The sequence below is a fragment of the Gopherus evgoodei genome, chromosome 1 (genome assembly GCF_007399415.2).
Source record: "Gopherus evgoodei ecotype Sinaloan lineage chromosome 1, rGopEvg1_v1.p, whole genome shotgun sequence".
Lineage (NCBI taxonomy): Eukaryota > Metazoa > Chordata > Testudines > Testudinidae > Gopherus > Gopherus evgoodei.
In genome coordinates, this window is record NC_044322.1 from 140,453,242 (window position 1) to 140,467,758 (window position 14,517).

The window sequence follows — 14,517 nt, forward strand, 5'->3', positions numbered from 1 at the left end:
TTCATATGGGTCATGAAAGACATATTAGAGAAGTATATAAATGCTAATTAGGGCTATTTCTTATAAATAACTAACATAGCTATGTTAAATAGACTAGAGCTTTGAAACACAAACCTGTATTGTTAGAGAATTAGAGGTAGCATTAATTGTATGTGGTTACTTATATCTTGTTAGATGTTAACCATCTAAACAGATGGTTCCTGTCTGTTTCTATATTTACTGATGCACAGATAAAAAGGGAATATTAACATTTAAATGGAACTTGGGTGTAATAATTTCACTGTCTATACTTCTCTTTGAAGCTTGCAGTAATCTGTCTATGAACCGCTTAATGGATAATTACCTCATGCTGATGAATGCGACTAGCTACCTGTGTATACATAGGAAATAGGTAATTCTACTTCAAAGCAAATATTATTTACCCAAGGACTGCATGCTGTCCAGAAAATATATAAAGGGCTTTTGGGATCTGATCCTTTCACCTCAGATTTGCTTAAGCTTTGTCAGGGGAAGTTTGAGTTGCAAGACTATGGTCTCCAGTGCATTCTGGATCACCTTGATATTGGAAATGGACATTGGACTATAACCTGATAAACTGATTCAGGAAAGGAATCTTTGTAACTTTGAAGCTCACCATCTCTACTATGTACCTGACCTAAGGGCTCAATGCATTTCTGTATGTACAATGATCTTTTAACCAATATTCTCTCTCTCTTTTCTTTTAATAAATCTTAGTTTAATTAATAAGAATTGGCTGTATTTGGGTAAGATCTGAGATATTCATTAACTTGATGGGTAATGTGTCTGATTCTTTGAGACTGGTAGAACTTTTTCATATGATGATCAAGATTTTCAGTAACCCTCATCATATGTGACTTGGTGGTCTGGTTTACTTTAAGGGAACTGTGATTTTGGCTTCTGGGTAACCAGTAAGGTACTGTAGAAACTGTTTTGTTGCTGGCTTGGAAAATCTAAGTATCAGAATAACCACCAGTTTGGGGGATTATCTGCCTCATTCTTTGTGGCTTGTCCTAATTGAGCAATCTCAGCGTGGCTCCTAGGACACTGGTCACAGCAATCTTACTGAATTCACTATTCAACACAGAACCAGCATTCCCACATATTTTCTAAAATACAAAAAAATGGAGAAAAATACTATGTAAAGATAAGCATTACCTGTCTGGTTTGGCTCCGGCCATACACTTAAAGTTCTATCTAAAAAGGAAAAGTGTTTTGTTTGATTAACAGTATCATACGAATTTCATATTTTCAAAACTCTATCAGTGCAAACTTAATGAAAAAGGGTGGCTAACCAGCCAATATGATAAACATTTTAGGGTTGTGAAAATAATGATCATGGGCCAAATTTAACACTAATTTAAACAAGTACAACCCTACTGAATACAAGAGAGTTTTGTCTCTTACACCAGATCTGAATTTGGCTCTCATTCTAAACTTCATACTTGTGTAAAATAATTCTCACCTTCAGCACTTGTTCTTTCTAGTGAAGTTGTATCTGAGTAATAGAACAAAAATAGAAAAAAGTAAAAATGTACACAATAAAAAGGTAAGACAAAAGCTGAATACATCAAAATATGAGAAATATTAAGAAAATCTTGCCTGAAGCATTAATGGGGTAGGTGATAAAAGTAATGATAGAGGATTCTGCAGCAAAATAAATAAATAAATAAAAATAGAGAAGCATAACATTAGTGCTTAAATTTTTGTTTGTAAGAAAATGGAGCCAGATTTTAAGCTCACTACGCCCACAACTGGGGGCAGAATTTCAAAAAAGTTAAAGACTCCAGTTTAGGCATCTGAAGGAAGTAGCCAGACTTTCAAAAATACTTAGAACCCACAGAGAACAAGAGGTACTGAATACTTTTGAAAATGTGAATAAGTGCTTGAATGGGGACTGCTAGTAACTGAGCTTTTGTGGAAAATTTTGCCCTTGGATATTTGTCCCATGTATAGCAGATTAGTCTGGTGCAGCCTGCCCAGTAGCTATGAACTTCCCCACCGTTCTTCTACTGAAGCTGTGACAGCCCTGCCAGTCTAGTCCTGTGACTCTCTTGCAAAGATAGCCAATTGTTCTGAATTGTGGTAATTATGTGTAACATGCTCATATAATTGTACATTGTGCCTACATACAGCCATTTTTACTAAAAATTGACAAAATAATGCATATAATTGCTTCAGCTACATATATGAAACAGAAGAAAATGTATCCATAGAAGCAGGAACAGAGAAAACCAATGTTAAGGTGAAAATTTTAATCAAACACAAGTTGGGAAATTCAGACAAAACTGTAACATTAAATCCATTTCTTTCCATTACTGAATGTTTTATGACAGGACCCTGTAGGTTTACAATCTCTGTTCTAATGTATATACACAATGAAATCATATGAACTTGGCCTACAGTAAGACTGATTGCTAATGTGAAATACAATAGTAAAAAAAAATATTTAAAATATTAGAACATAGACTCCCACAGCTCATAAACCATGCTTTTATGCCATTCAAAATACAATTTAACACAATATAAAGCCTTACCTACTGTTGTGGAGAAGTTAAATTCAGGGATATTAGTAGTTTCTGTAGAAAAAATGAATAATTTAAATGTAAGAATTTCTGATAACAAGCCTATATAATACTGGTCACTTAAATGAGCTGCCAGGTCTCTTTCCCATTTTTATTTCAGATTCTCCTCCTATTTGCACTAGCATTAATCCATAATAACTTGTTATAAAAGATGATTGAGTTACTTTAAAATCAAACTTTTGCAAGTAAAAGGAGAATTAGCTCATCTATCTCTAAGTTCAGAGATCAGGAGAGTGGGTAAATTATGCCCCTCTTGTCTGGAACATTACTGACACAATTTAAACCATGAAATGTGTGCCCATATACCACAGTAGTGGACACAGTACAAATGTGAATAATGAATGCGTTGGATATTTAATAATAATTCAAAAATATTTTAAGTGGTTTTAGCAAGCTCACTGAATTCACTTTTCAAACAGAACCAATATCCCTAAATATTTTCTAACGTACAAATTAATTTTAAAAAACCTCCAAAAAAATAAGCATGTACCTGTATGGTTTGGCTTTGGCAACACACTTAAAGTTCTGGCTGAAAGGGAAAGGAGTATATTTTGGATAACTGTAAAATATCAATTTAACAGTTTTTTTTAAAAACTCAGCCAATGCAACCTTAACTGTGGGGTGGCTAAACAGCCAGTATAATGAACCTTTTTTTCAAAGTTCAAAGTTGGCCAAATTTAGCCCTGGTTTAAACGAGCACAAACCTATTGAACACAGTGGAGTTTTGTTTGCTTATGCCACGTCTGAATTTGGCCTTAATTTAACAATTTTTGTGTAATACATATAATTCTCACCTGCAGTGCCTGTATCTGAACTTGTAGCTGAAAAATACAAGAATATTAAAAAATCATAAAAATGACAAAATAAAAAGTAAAACAAGCTAAATAGATCTAGATATGAGAAATATTAATTTCTTGCCTGAAGCATTAATGGGGTAGGCGATGAAAGTAACAATAGAAGATTCTGCTGGAAAGAAAAGAAAAGAAAATAGACAAACATAAAGTTAGCGCTTTATTCATTTATTTTTTCTAAGAATGTCAGGGCCAGGGTTTCAAACTCTCAAGATTAGTAAATGGGGACAGAATTTCAAAAAGCTAAACCTACAATTTAAGCACCTAAAAAAAGGTGGCCAGGTTTTTAAAAATACTCTGTATAGATTGAGAACAATGGGTGCTGAATACTTTTGAAAATCTGAATGAGTTACTGAATGGGAGATGCTGGTAACTGAGTTCTTTTGAAAATTTTGCCCTTGGTGTTTTTAATACTCATGAAAGACAGAGATTAATCTGGTACTGTCTGGCCAGTAGCAATGAACTTCCTCACCTTCCTTCTGTTTCAACTCAACCTTGAGCTGTGACAGCCCTGCTAGTCTAGTCCTGTGACTTTGCCGAGCAAAGATCACCAAGTTTATTGAAATATAGAAAACTGTAAGTAATATGAATTGTCTATTTTGCATCAAATTAGCTGGTTTTGCTAAACATGAAAAAGGATGTAAACAAATGTTTCAACTACATACATGAAACAAAAGAAAATTATATCAGTACAAGCAGAAACAAAGAAATGCAGGGAAAAAATCAGGAATATATGCAGCAACTTATTCTTCAATGAACACAGTTAAAATGTCTTTCCCCACATTGCAATACAAGAGTGAATAGTGTTCAAAGGGCAGTGTAGCTCAGAGGACAATGTAGCTCAGGTACAACCTGTGATATCTCAGTGACTACTTTGAAGGGCTCTACACAACTGCTTGTCAAAGTATCAGTAGACACCAGTACTATGATTTTTTCTGAAGGCCTTCCTAACAAGGTGATTTGTCATCACAGAAACAAACCTGATTCCCATCTATTGAACTGTAATACCACTTAGTGGGAAGACCCATGAAACTACTACAAGATCTATTAAGAACTATTAAGAAATTCAACCTCAAAGCCTGGTGTGGGTATATCACAGGGTGGAGAGCATGCTTGAAATTTGCAAGTCAGGTTCTATGGCATGTATACATTAATACACATTCTATTTGACTGTGATTTTTTTTTAATTTAAAAAGAAAAAAATCCTCTACAGTTCTTTCCTATCAGTTGGAGATAAAACCAGTGACTCATGATACTTTTACTTGAATTATGGCCAAAAAAATTCTCACTCTATTACTCATGGCTTTTAACTGTGAATTGACGGGTGTGAGTCAGGTTTTTTTGGTATTGTAACCTGAAATTCAAGGAAGAAAAGGAGATGCCCCTCAATGCTAATAATAAAATGCACATACTCTGTAATACATCCTTTATAAGAGTCATCTCAACACAATCACAAAAAAAGCTTGTTTTGCTCTATATTTGTCCCTGGTTAACTCTTAATGGGCAGGAATTCTCAGACATTTTTATACTCTTAATAGAAAGATTCTTGCCACTGTTTAGTCTATTTCCCATCCTAGGTATTCTTGGCTTGAATCTCCCTTTACACGTGTAAAACTACAATGAAGACAGAGTTAAAATAGACGTAATTGGGAGGAAAATCAGGTCCTACATCATCTACATTTAAGGATTATGAAAGAGAGGAAAAACATATATATTTTCTAAGACAAATTAAGAAATGCAAAAAAAAGTTATGCAAAAATGATCATGAGTCTGTTTGGTTTAACTCAGGCACTCACTTAACATTCTGGAAGGGAAGTTTTGTTTTGTTTTAATAGAATATTAATTTAATATTACAACAAATGCACTTTCCCAGGCATCTTAGGTACCTTATTTCAAGTGCAGATACTTCATATTAGGTACAAAAACTTTCTATGGATGATTACAGTACTTTCATAATATGTCATTTCTATAAAATATAATTTTGTACACTAAATGGGAATTGTTCTGCAATTTGCTGGAAAGGTCAGAATATATCCTTATGCATTAAACTGTTGTTACAAAATGGGTCAAATATTCTTTTTCGATGTTTTATTCTGCTAATTTCTGAGGAAGCTAATCTGACATCTGTACCTTCCCTCCTCAAAGTTTCTTCTAATATCATCTGGCAATGGAGCATAAACGCAAAATACAATAATTCCATAACTCGGTATGGCATATATTTTGTTTCCCATTTTACCTAAAGTATTATTTACAGTATAGAGCCGCCTCCATAAAAACAGTTTTTGTTTCTTCAGCTTCTAATATGACTCCTCTAACCAGTGTCAAAAATTTCTGGCATTTATTATCCTCTGGTAAAGTAAAAAAAGAGGCCCAACCCACATTATAAAACATTAGCAAGACAAAGTGGTTGAGGCAACATCTTTGACTGGACCACCTTCTGCTAGTGAGAGAGACAAACTTTTGAATTACACAGAACTCTTCTTCAGGTCTCAAAACATGACAGACATTTGTAAATGACCGAGCGATGTCAAACTAATGGCTTCAGTATATGCAAAAGGCATCTCTCACTGTCAACCAGCTAGGGTAGGTTCTATTAATTACAAGTGTGACTATTTTTACATAGAGATTATTTTTAAATATTGTTGTTATTTTTACATTTGTTTGGTACTTGGAAGAATTGTGTGTTGCCAGCCATAGTAAGTGAAGTCTTCCCTTTATTCCCTTTATTCTCAGAACAAATACACTGCTACATTCGTGGGACCACCGGCAGGTGAGCAGAGATGGATTAAGGTTTCCTGGGGCCCCTCCCTATCCCTTCCACCTTCAGCCCTACCATGGCTCCACCCCTTTCTGTCCTTTCCCTGGGGCCCACCCCTGTTCCACTCAGGGTTCACTCCATTCCACCCCCCCCCACAACCTGTTTGCTACTTTCTGCCCCCTCACTGCAGCCCCAAGACCAAAAAAGCTCTGTCCCCCTGACACAGCCCCAGACCACAGCAGGGAGTCAAAGCTCCCCCAGCCCATATGCCATGACAGATAGCGAGAACTTCTCCAGTCCTAGGGCTGCACCGGGGGTCCCAGTGCTGGGGCTTTTCCTGCTGCCCCCCTCCCCCGGCTTCTGCTAGGGTTGGGGAATGCTAGGGGATTCTCCCACTGCCCTCTGATGTCTGCCAGGGAGTAGGGTCAGGGCACAGGGGCTTTCCCCTCTCTGTCTGCTTGGTGGCCAGTTCCAGTACCCCCAGTTGGCTGGGGCCCCTGGGCACAGGCCCCATAGGCTCAGTGGCTAATCCGCCACTGCAAGTGAGACAGGCTTGTTCAATCTCTTTATCAGTTCAATCCTTGGCCTACACTGATGCTCCCAAGAAGGATGTCAATCACAGCAAACTGAAGTGATGTTTATGATCTTTTTGATTGTCCAGAAAGAAGTCACATAGGCCAGGGCATGGCAGTAACATGATAATATTCTTTTAACATTACTTAGGTAGGCCTGATCGGAACCAGGGATCTAGAGGTGAAAGGCTCTATATTATTTTATTATTTTACCATCAGTCCTAAGATGTCCATTCCATCTTTCCTATGATGACTTATGTTTATAAGTCACTCAGAGTATGTTTACACCACATCTGGGAGCAAACCTCCCAGTTCAGGTCTACAGACTCATGCTAGAACCCTAAAAATAGCTGTGTAGACATTGCTTTGACATTGTGACTTGGGCTGGAGCCCAGGCTATTTTTAGGTCACTAGAGCTAGCCCCGCTAGCACAAATCTATGCTAGCTCCCAAATGTAGTGTGGACATTACTCAGGGGCTTTTAAAAAGCCAACCCTTCATTCTCACATCTCCAAATTCCAATGTAATCGTAACTACGGAATTGCTAAATTGCTGCTAGCAAAGTGGGGTCCTGGTCCTTGACCCAGGCTCCTAATGCTATGGTAATACAAATAATAAATAAAATAACAACAAAATATTTTAAGGTTTTGAAAAAATGTCCTAAGGCAAAATTCAGCACTGGTTAAAAACGCACAAAACCTCACTGAACATAATGGAGTTTTGTCTGCTTACATCAGGTCTGAATTTGTCCCTAATTCCACAGTTCATAGTGAGTAGAATAATTCTCACCTGAAGTGCTTGTCTTTTCTAATGAAGTTGTATCTGTGAAAGAAATATAACAATAATAATAAAAAAATAAAATAAAATAAAAAGGCAAAATATAGGTTAGATACATCTAGATATCAGATATGTTAATAAAATCTTGCCCGAAGTGTTAATAGAGTAGGTGATGAAAGTACCAATAGTACTGATTCTGCCAAAAGGGAAGAAGGTTGGGGAAGAGGCCTAAAATTAGTGTTTTCATTTTTTTGTAAGAATCTGGGATCAGATTTTCAATTGCTCATCACCTATAACTCAGGACAGAATACAAGAGTTCAAGATCCAATTTAAGTACCTAGAGATGGTCACATTTTCAAAAATATTCAGTATCCAGAAGCTGACATTCAGAACAATAGATGTTGAGCACTTTTAAACACCTGGCCACTGATTAAGTGCCTGAACTGAAGTTGTTAGTATCTGAGCTCTTTACATAATTTTGTCCTTAGTTTTGTTTAGCACTCATAAAAGAGAGAGCTTAATCTGGCCAGTAGCAATTAATTTCCCCACCACTATTTTATTGCAGAATACAGCCCTGCCAGTATAGTCCTGTGACAATTTTGAAAAAAAGATTCCCAATGATACTGGATTGTGGCAAACTATATGTAATATGGATTGTTTATTGTACCTTAAATTAGCTGTGTTTGATAACAAATGAAAAAGGAGGTAAATAAATACTTCAGCTACATACATGAAACAAAATAAAATTATATTAATACAAGCCATGAAACAGAAATGCAGAAATGTTTGGGGTTTTTTAAAAGTCAGGGATTTATGCAAAAGCTTATTCATGAACACACACATTTTAAAAGTATTTCCATACAATATAGTGTAGAAGTAAATAGTGTTCAGAGGGCAGCCTAGCTCAGATGCACCATGTGACACCTCAGTGACAACTTTGGGTATGTCTACACTACGGGATTATTCCAATTTTACATAAACCAGTTTTGTAAAACAGATTGTATAAAGTCGAGTGCACGCGGCCACACTAAGCACATTAATTCGGCGGTGTGCGTCCATGGTCCGAGGCTAGCATCGATTTCTGGAGCGTTGCACTGTGGGTAGCTATTCCATAGCTATCCCATAGTTCCCGCAGTCTCCCCCGCCCCTTAGAATTCTGGGTTGAGATCCCAGTGCCTGATGGGGCAAAAATCATTGTCCCGGGTGGTTCTGGGTAAATGTCATCAGTCATTCCTTCCTCCGGGAAAGCAACAGCAGACAATCATTTCGCGCCCTTTTTCCCTGGATTGCCCTGGCAGACGCCATAGCACGGCAACCATGGAGCCCATTCAGCTTTTTTTTACTGTCACTGTATGTGTACTGGATGCCGCTGACAGAGGCGATACTGCAACGCTACACAGTAGCATTCATTTGCCTTTGCATGACAGCAAAGACGGTTATCAGTAGTTCTGTACCGTCTGCTGCACCATTGTAAATTGGCAATGAGATGACAGTTATCTGTCATTCTGTACCATCTGCTACTGTCATGGGTGCCCCTGACTGAGGTCGGCCGGGGGCGCAAAGACAAAAATGAGAATGACCCCCGAGTCAATCCCTCCTTTATGGTATCTAAAAATAGAGTCAGTCCTGCCTAGAATATGGGGCAAGTGTACTAGAGAACCAGTGTATCAGAGAACCAGAGAGCACAGCCGCTCCGTGTCAGATCCCGCAGAAATGATGAGCTGCATGCCATTCGAGGGGGTGTCCTGGCAGCAACCCCACCCGTTGCTTCCCTCCTCCCCAAACCTTCCTGGGCTACCGTGGCAGAGTCCCCCACATTTGTGTGATGAAGTAATAAAGAATGCAGGAATAAGAAACACTGACTTGTTACTGAGATAAAATGGTAGGGAGGCAGCCTCCAGCTGCTATGATAGTCCAGGCAGGACATTAAGCGGTGCAGGGGAGAGGAGCCCAGCATCCCGCTGCTATGATAGTCCAGGCAGTACAGAATCTTTTCTTTACACATGAAAGGTGGGGGAGGGCTGATGGAGCTCAGCCCCTAGTTGCTATGATGAGGACGGTTACCAGCCGTTCTGTACCATCTACTGGGAATGACCGGGAATCATTCCTATTTTTACCCAGGTGCCCCCAGCCAGCCTCACCTGAGGCCAGCCAGGAGCACTCACAGGCTGATTATGACAACGGATAACAGTCATATTGTACCATCTGCCACTGGGGAGGGGAGGGGAGTGGATACTGCTCTTCACTGCTGCAGCATCGTGTCTACCAGTAGCATTCAGTAGACAGAGAGTGACATTGAAAAAAGTCAAGAAACGATTTCTTTCCCTTTTCTTTCACGTGGGGGGAGGGAGAGTAAATTGACGAGCGATACCCTGAGCCACCCCAGACAATGTGTTTGACCCTACAGGCATTGGGAGCTCAGCCAAGAATGCAAATACTTTTTGGAGACTGCTGGGGACTGTGGGATAGCTGGAGTCCTCAGTACCCCCTCCCTCCCTCCATGAGCGTCCATTTGATTCTTTGGCTTTCCGTTATGCTTGTCACGCAGCACTGTGCTGTGGACTCTGTATCATGGTCTGAAGATTTTTTTCAAATGCTTTGGCATTTCGTATTTTGTAACGGAGCTCTGATAGAACAGATTTGTCTCCCCATGCAGCGATCAGATCCAGCATCTCCCATACGGTCCACGCTGGAGCTCTTTTTGGATTTGGGACTGCATCGCCACCCATGCTGATCAGAGCTCCATGCTGGGCAAACAGGAAATGCAATTCAAAAGTTCGCGGGGCTTTTCCTGTTTACCTGGCCAGTGCATCCGAGTTCGGATTGCTGTCCAGAGCGGTCACAATGGTGCACTGTGGGATACCGCCCGGAGGCCAATACCGTCAATTTGTGGCCACACTAACCCTAATCCGATATGGTACTACCAATTTCAGCACTACTCCTCTCGTTGGGGAGGAGTACAGAAGCCGATTTAAAGAGCCCTTTATATCGATATAAAGGGCCTCGTTGTGTGGACGGGTATAGCATTAAATCGGTTTAACGCTGCTAAAATCGGTTTAAATGTGTAGTGTAGACCAGGCCTTTGAAGGGCTCTATACAACAACTGTTTGTCAATCTGTCAGAAAAGACCAGTACTATGTTTTCCAAAGTGTTGCTAAGAAGGCAATTGTCATCAAAGAAACAAAAATGATAAATGTACTAAAAATAATGATTACATCAGTTAAGAGAGAATTGCACACAAGACATAAGTAACCTATTTCATGATGCAAAGGAGGGCAAAAAGCTTCTGATTCATAGGTTAGATTATTTTGGAAATAAATTTATTTTGGCCTACTGTCTTACAAAATCCCTTGTACAGTACACCGTTACTCCTTGCTCATGGGATTAACAGCTAGGCACAAATCCTTCAACTTTAAGGATTCTGATGGACTATTATGATTACAATTAATTTTCTAGGACAATTGCGGAACCCAAAAGCAGGGATTAGAATGAGTATACATTGCTAATAGATTTTGTCTCAGCTGACAGTGGGACAGGGGTTATTCTGTGAACAACCAATAAATGAGGCATTAGTATGGAAATTGTACCTTGGCCTTACCTACAGCATTGTGTTTAGCATGGGTATTCAATTAATTGGAAATGTGGCAGATGGGGACCAGTTCTGCACAGCAAGACTGTCTTTTGTAATAAAAATACATATGTATATACAATTATTTCTATTTAAAGAGTAACAATATGCCAAAAATGTTTCAATAAAGTGTTAAACAGTAAACAGCGAGCTGTTCGCTTGTGTATCAATTTTGTCCACCCACATTCTGCTATAAATAATAATTTTATGGATAATGTTTATCCCCTGAACATCTTGAAATGTGTTTTTGGTATTTCTACCAGCTGTGTATGTGTGGTAGGAGGAAATCTCCATGTTGTCTTCACCTTCCCTTCTGTCCCCCACTAATTATTCATTATTTAGTGGGCTGTCAAAGGCTATGGGCCAGGCTACTTGAATGTATCATTCCATTCCTGAGAGAGTTACTGCTAAATTGGAGTGATTCCACTAAGAATAGAAGAGTTTGTCTAGATGGTATATACAATTTTATTCTTATGAAAAAATAAAACTAGACTGATGAAATATAGGAACTTATTTACACAGTAGCTTCTTTGCATTACTTCAATTATCATGAGGCGGACACTTATCTGCCATGAATTTGCAATAAATCAGAATGTTACAGTTAGTGATTTTCTTACCAGATAAGGTTTCTGAAGATTTTGCAACTGATGATCTGGAAGTTACATCATTTGCTGTAGAGAAAAAAAATTAACACAGTTTGTTGGGGAAGCTGAATCCATTCAGATAAAAATATAACCATCCATATTGGTCTTCCATTCAATTGTGTTAACTGGGAGTATTCACCAATAGAGGGCAATACCTAATTGTTAAAAGGACTTTAGCAGAACCTCTCTGACTCCAAGAGAAGAGAGAGATACAAAATCTCTTTTGGAATACCAACACAATCCTTAGTAATATAGAGGGATCACTCTGTGGTTCACATACTATTAAAAAGACAATTTGTATTACAAAATGTAAAGAAACCTCAGTTCATTTTTGCTGGACATGATATGTTGAGCTAAACTAAAAGCAGTAATTATGAAATACATCTAGATGAAAAATATCCTGAGAGATATTAAAGCATCCAAGTATGTTTTATGACAGTTTTCCCCCACATTGCTTGCTAGTTTTAGCTAATATTCTGTCCTATTGATAAATAAAAGGATTTTCTCAAGGAAAAAATCCAACAAAAGGGCCAAATCACTTTCATCTCACAAATACAGTAATCCTATCAAAGTCAAACTGACTTCAGTGGAGACATTGATTTAACTGAAGTTACATCAGGGATTAATTTTGTCTGTAGGACTATCTGAGTGAGACAGCCATGGCCAAGGTGGAGGCCATGAAAAGGGACATAGTGAAAATTGCTTTGTAAGCCAAATTGTTACGATTCAATATGAAGTACCAAGTATCAGAGGGGTAGCCGTGTTAGTCTGGATCTGTAAAAGCAGCAAAGAATCCTGTGGCACCTTATAGACTAACAGACGTTCTGGAGCATGAACTTTCGTGGGTGAATACCCACTTCGTCGGATGCATGTAGTGGAAATTTTCAGGGGCAGGTATATATATGCAAGCAAGAAGCAAGCTAGAGATAACGAGGTTAGTTCAATCAGGGAGGATGAGGCCCTGTTCTAGCAGTTGAGGTGTGAAAACCAAGGGAGGAGAAACTGGTTTTGTAGTTGGCAAGCCATTCACAGTCTTTGTTTAATCCTGAGCTGATGGTGTCAAATTTTCAGATGAACTGAAACTCAGCAGTTTCTCTTTGAAGTCTGGTCCTGAAGTATTTTTTGCTGCAGTATGGCAACCTTAAGATCTGCTATTGTGTGGCCAGGGATGTTGAAGTGTTCTCCTACAGGTTTTTGTATATTGCCATTCCTAATATCTGATTTGTGTCCATTTATCCTTTTCCGTAGAGACTGTCCAGTTTGGCCGATGTACATAGCAGAGGGGCATTGCTGGCATATGATGGCGTATATTACATTGGTGGACGTGCAGGTGAATGAAGCGGTGATGGTGTGGCTGATCTGGTTAGGTCCTGTGATGGTGTCGCTGGTGTAGATATGTGGGCAGAGTTGTCATTGAGGTTTGTTGCATGGATTGGTTCCTGAGCTAGATTACTATGGTGCGGTGTGCAGTTACTGGTGAGAATATGCTTCAGGTTGGCAGGTTGTCTGTGGGCGAGGACTGGCCTGCCACCCAAGGTCTGCGAAAGTGTGGGATCATTGTCCAGGATGGGTTGTAGATCCCTAATGATGCATTGGAGGGGTTTTAGCTGGGGACTGTATGTGATGGCCAGTGGAGTCCTGTTGGTTTCTTTCTTGGGTTTGTCTTGCAGTAGGAGGCTTCTGGGTACATGTCTTGCTCTGTTGATCTGTTTCCTTATTTCCTCGTGCGGGTATTGTAGTTTTGAGAATGCTTGGTGGAGATTTTGTAGGTGTTGGTCTCTATCTGAGGGGTTAGAGCAGATGCGGTTGTACCTCAGTGCTTGGCTGTAGACAATGGATCGTGTGGTGTGCCTGGGATGGAAGTTGGAGGCATGAAGGTAGGTATAGCAGTCAGTAGGTTTTTGGTATAGGGTGGTGTTAATGTGACCATCACTTATTTGCACCGTGGTATCTAGGAAGTGGACCTCCTGTGTAGATTGGTCCAGGCTGGACCAATGAAGTCTGAAGATCTACTATTTATTTACAGTAAAATCAAGCAGCCACAATGTTCCTGAGTGCAAAAAAAGCAGATATCAGTTTTAAGTCCTATAGAGGATAGGATCAAAGTCAAGTTACAATATTTAATCCCATAAGAAGTGTGTTCTAGAACTTTGTGTTCTAGAGTTGTTCTGTGGAAATGTTTGGGTTTTTAAATATTATTGTGATTAGGCATTATGCCATCTATAAAACATTGGTCTTTATGGAGGTTCTTTAAGATGTAATATTATTTAAGTAATATGTATAATTAACTTTGTGGAAATAATAGTGATGAGATGCTAAACAAAACAGCTGCTTGTGAAGGTGAATGGAATACTATATCAATTATCTTCTTCTACTTATCCCATCAACTGGGGTTGCCTCCATGCAAGCATCCACCATCTTCATCTGTCCAAAGCAGCACTAAAATTCACCTGCTTTCTATCTTCTTTGATGCAATCCAACCATTGCGTCCTTGGCTTTCCTCAGGGTCTCTTTCTACCACCCTCACCTGCCATGCTATTTTCACCTGGTCCCCTTCATTCATCCTCCACCTGTGTCCAAACCAGTGAAGTCACACTTTCTGGATTTTGTCAGCCACATCATGGATTTTGACTTCCATCCTAATACTTTCATTTTGAAATGTGTCTCTTAGTGTAACTCCTCTTA

The 14,517-nt window shown here is 39.0% G+C and overlaps 1 protein-coding gene across 9 annotated transcripts in view; it reads right to left on the bottom strand.

The window, feature by feature from the left end:
- Nucleotides 1-14,517, bottom strand: part of ADGRG2 (adhesion G protein-coupled receptor G2) — a 99,374-nt gene that overhangs the window by 51,344 nt on the left and 33,513 nt on the right. For 3 of the 9 annotated variants that reach the window (XM_030574270.1, XM_030574242.1, XM_030574251.1), the window contains exons 3-11: nt 11,806-11,859; nt 7,573-7,605; nt 3,522-3,569; nt 3,398-3,424; nt 3,094-3,132; nt 2,556-2,597; nt 1,621-1,665; nt 1,484-1,516; nt 1,177-1,215 (exon numbers count right to left, since the gene is read on the bottom strand). In XM_030574270.1, the coding sequence (XP_030430130.1) occupies nt 1,177-1,215; nt 1,484-1,516; nt 1,621-1,665; nt 2,556-2,597; nt 3,094-3,132; nt 3,398-3,424; nt 3,522-3,569; nt 7,573-7,605; nt 11,806-11,859 (360 nt within the window). The remainder of the gene's footprint in view (nt 1-1,176; nt 1,216-1,483; nt 1,517-1,620; nt 1,666-2,555; nt 2,598-3,093; nt 3,133-3,397; nt 3,425-3,521; nt 3,570-7,572; nt 7,606-11,805; nt 11,860-14,517) is intronic. The other 6 variants (XM_030574261.1, XM_030574280.1, XM_030574309.1 and 3 more) reach the window with 6 other exon arrangements.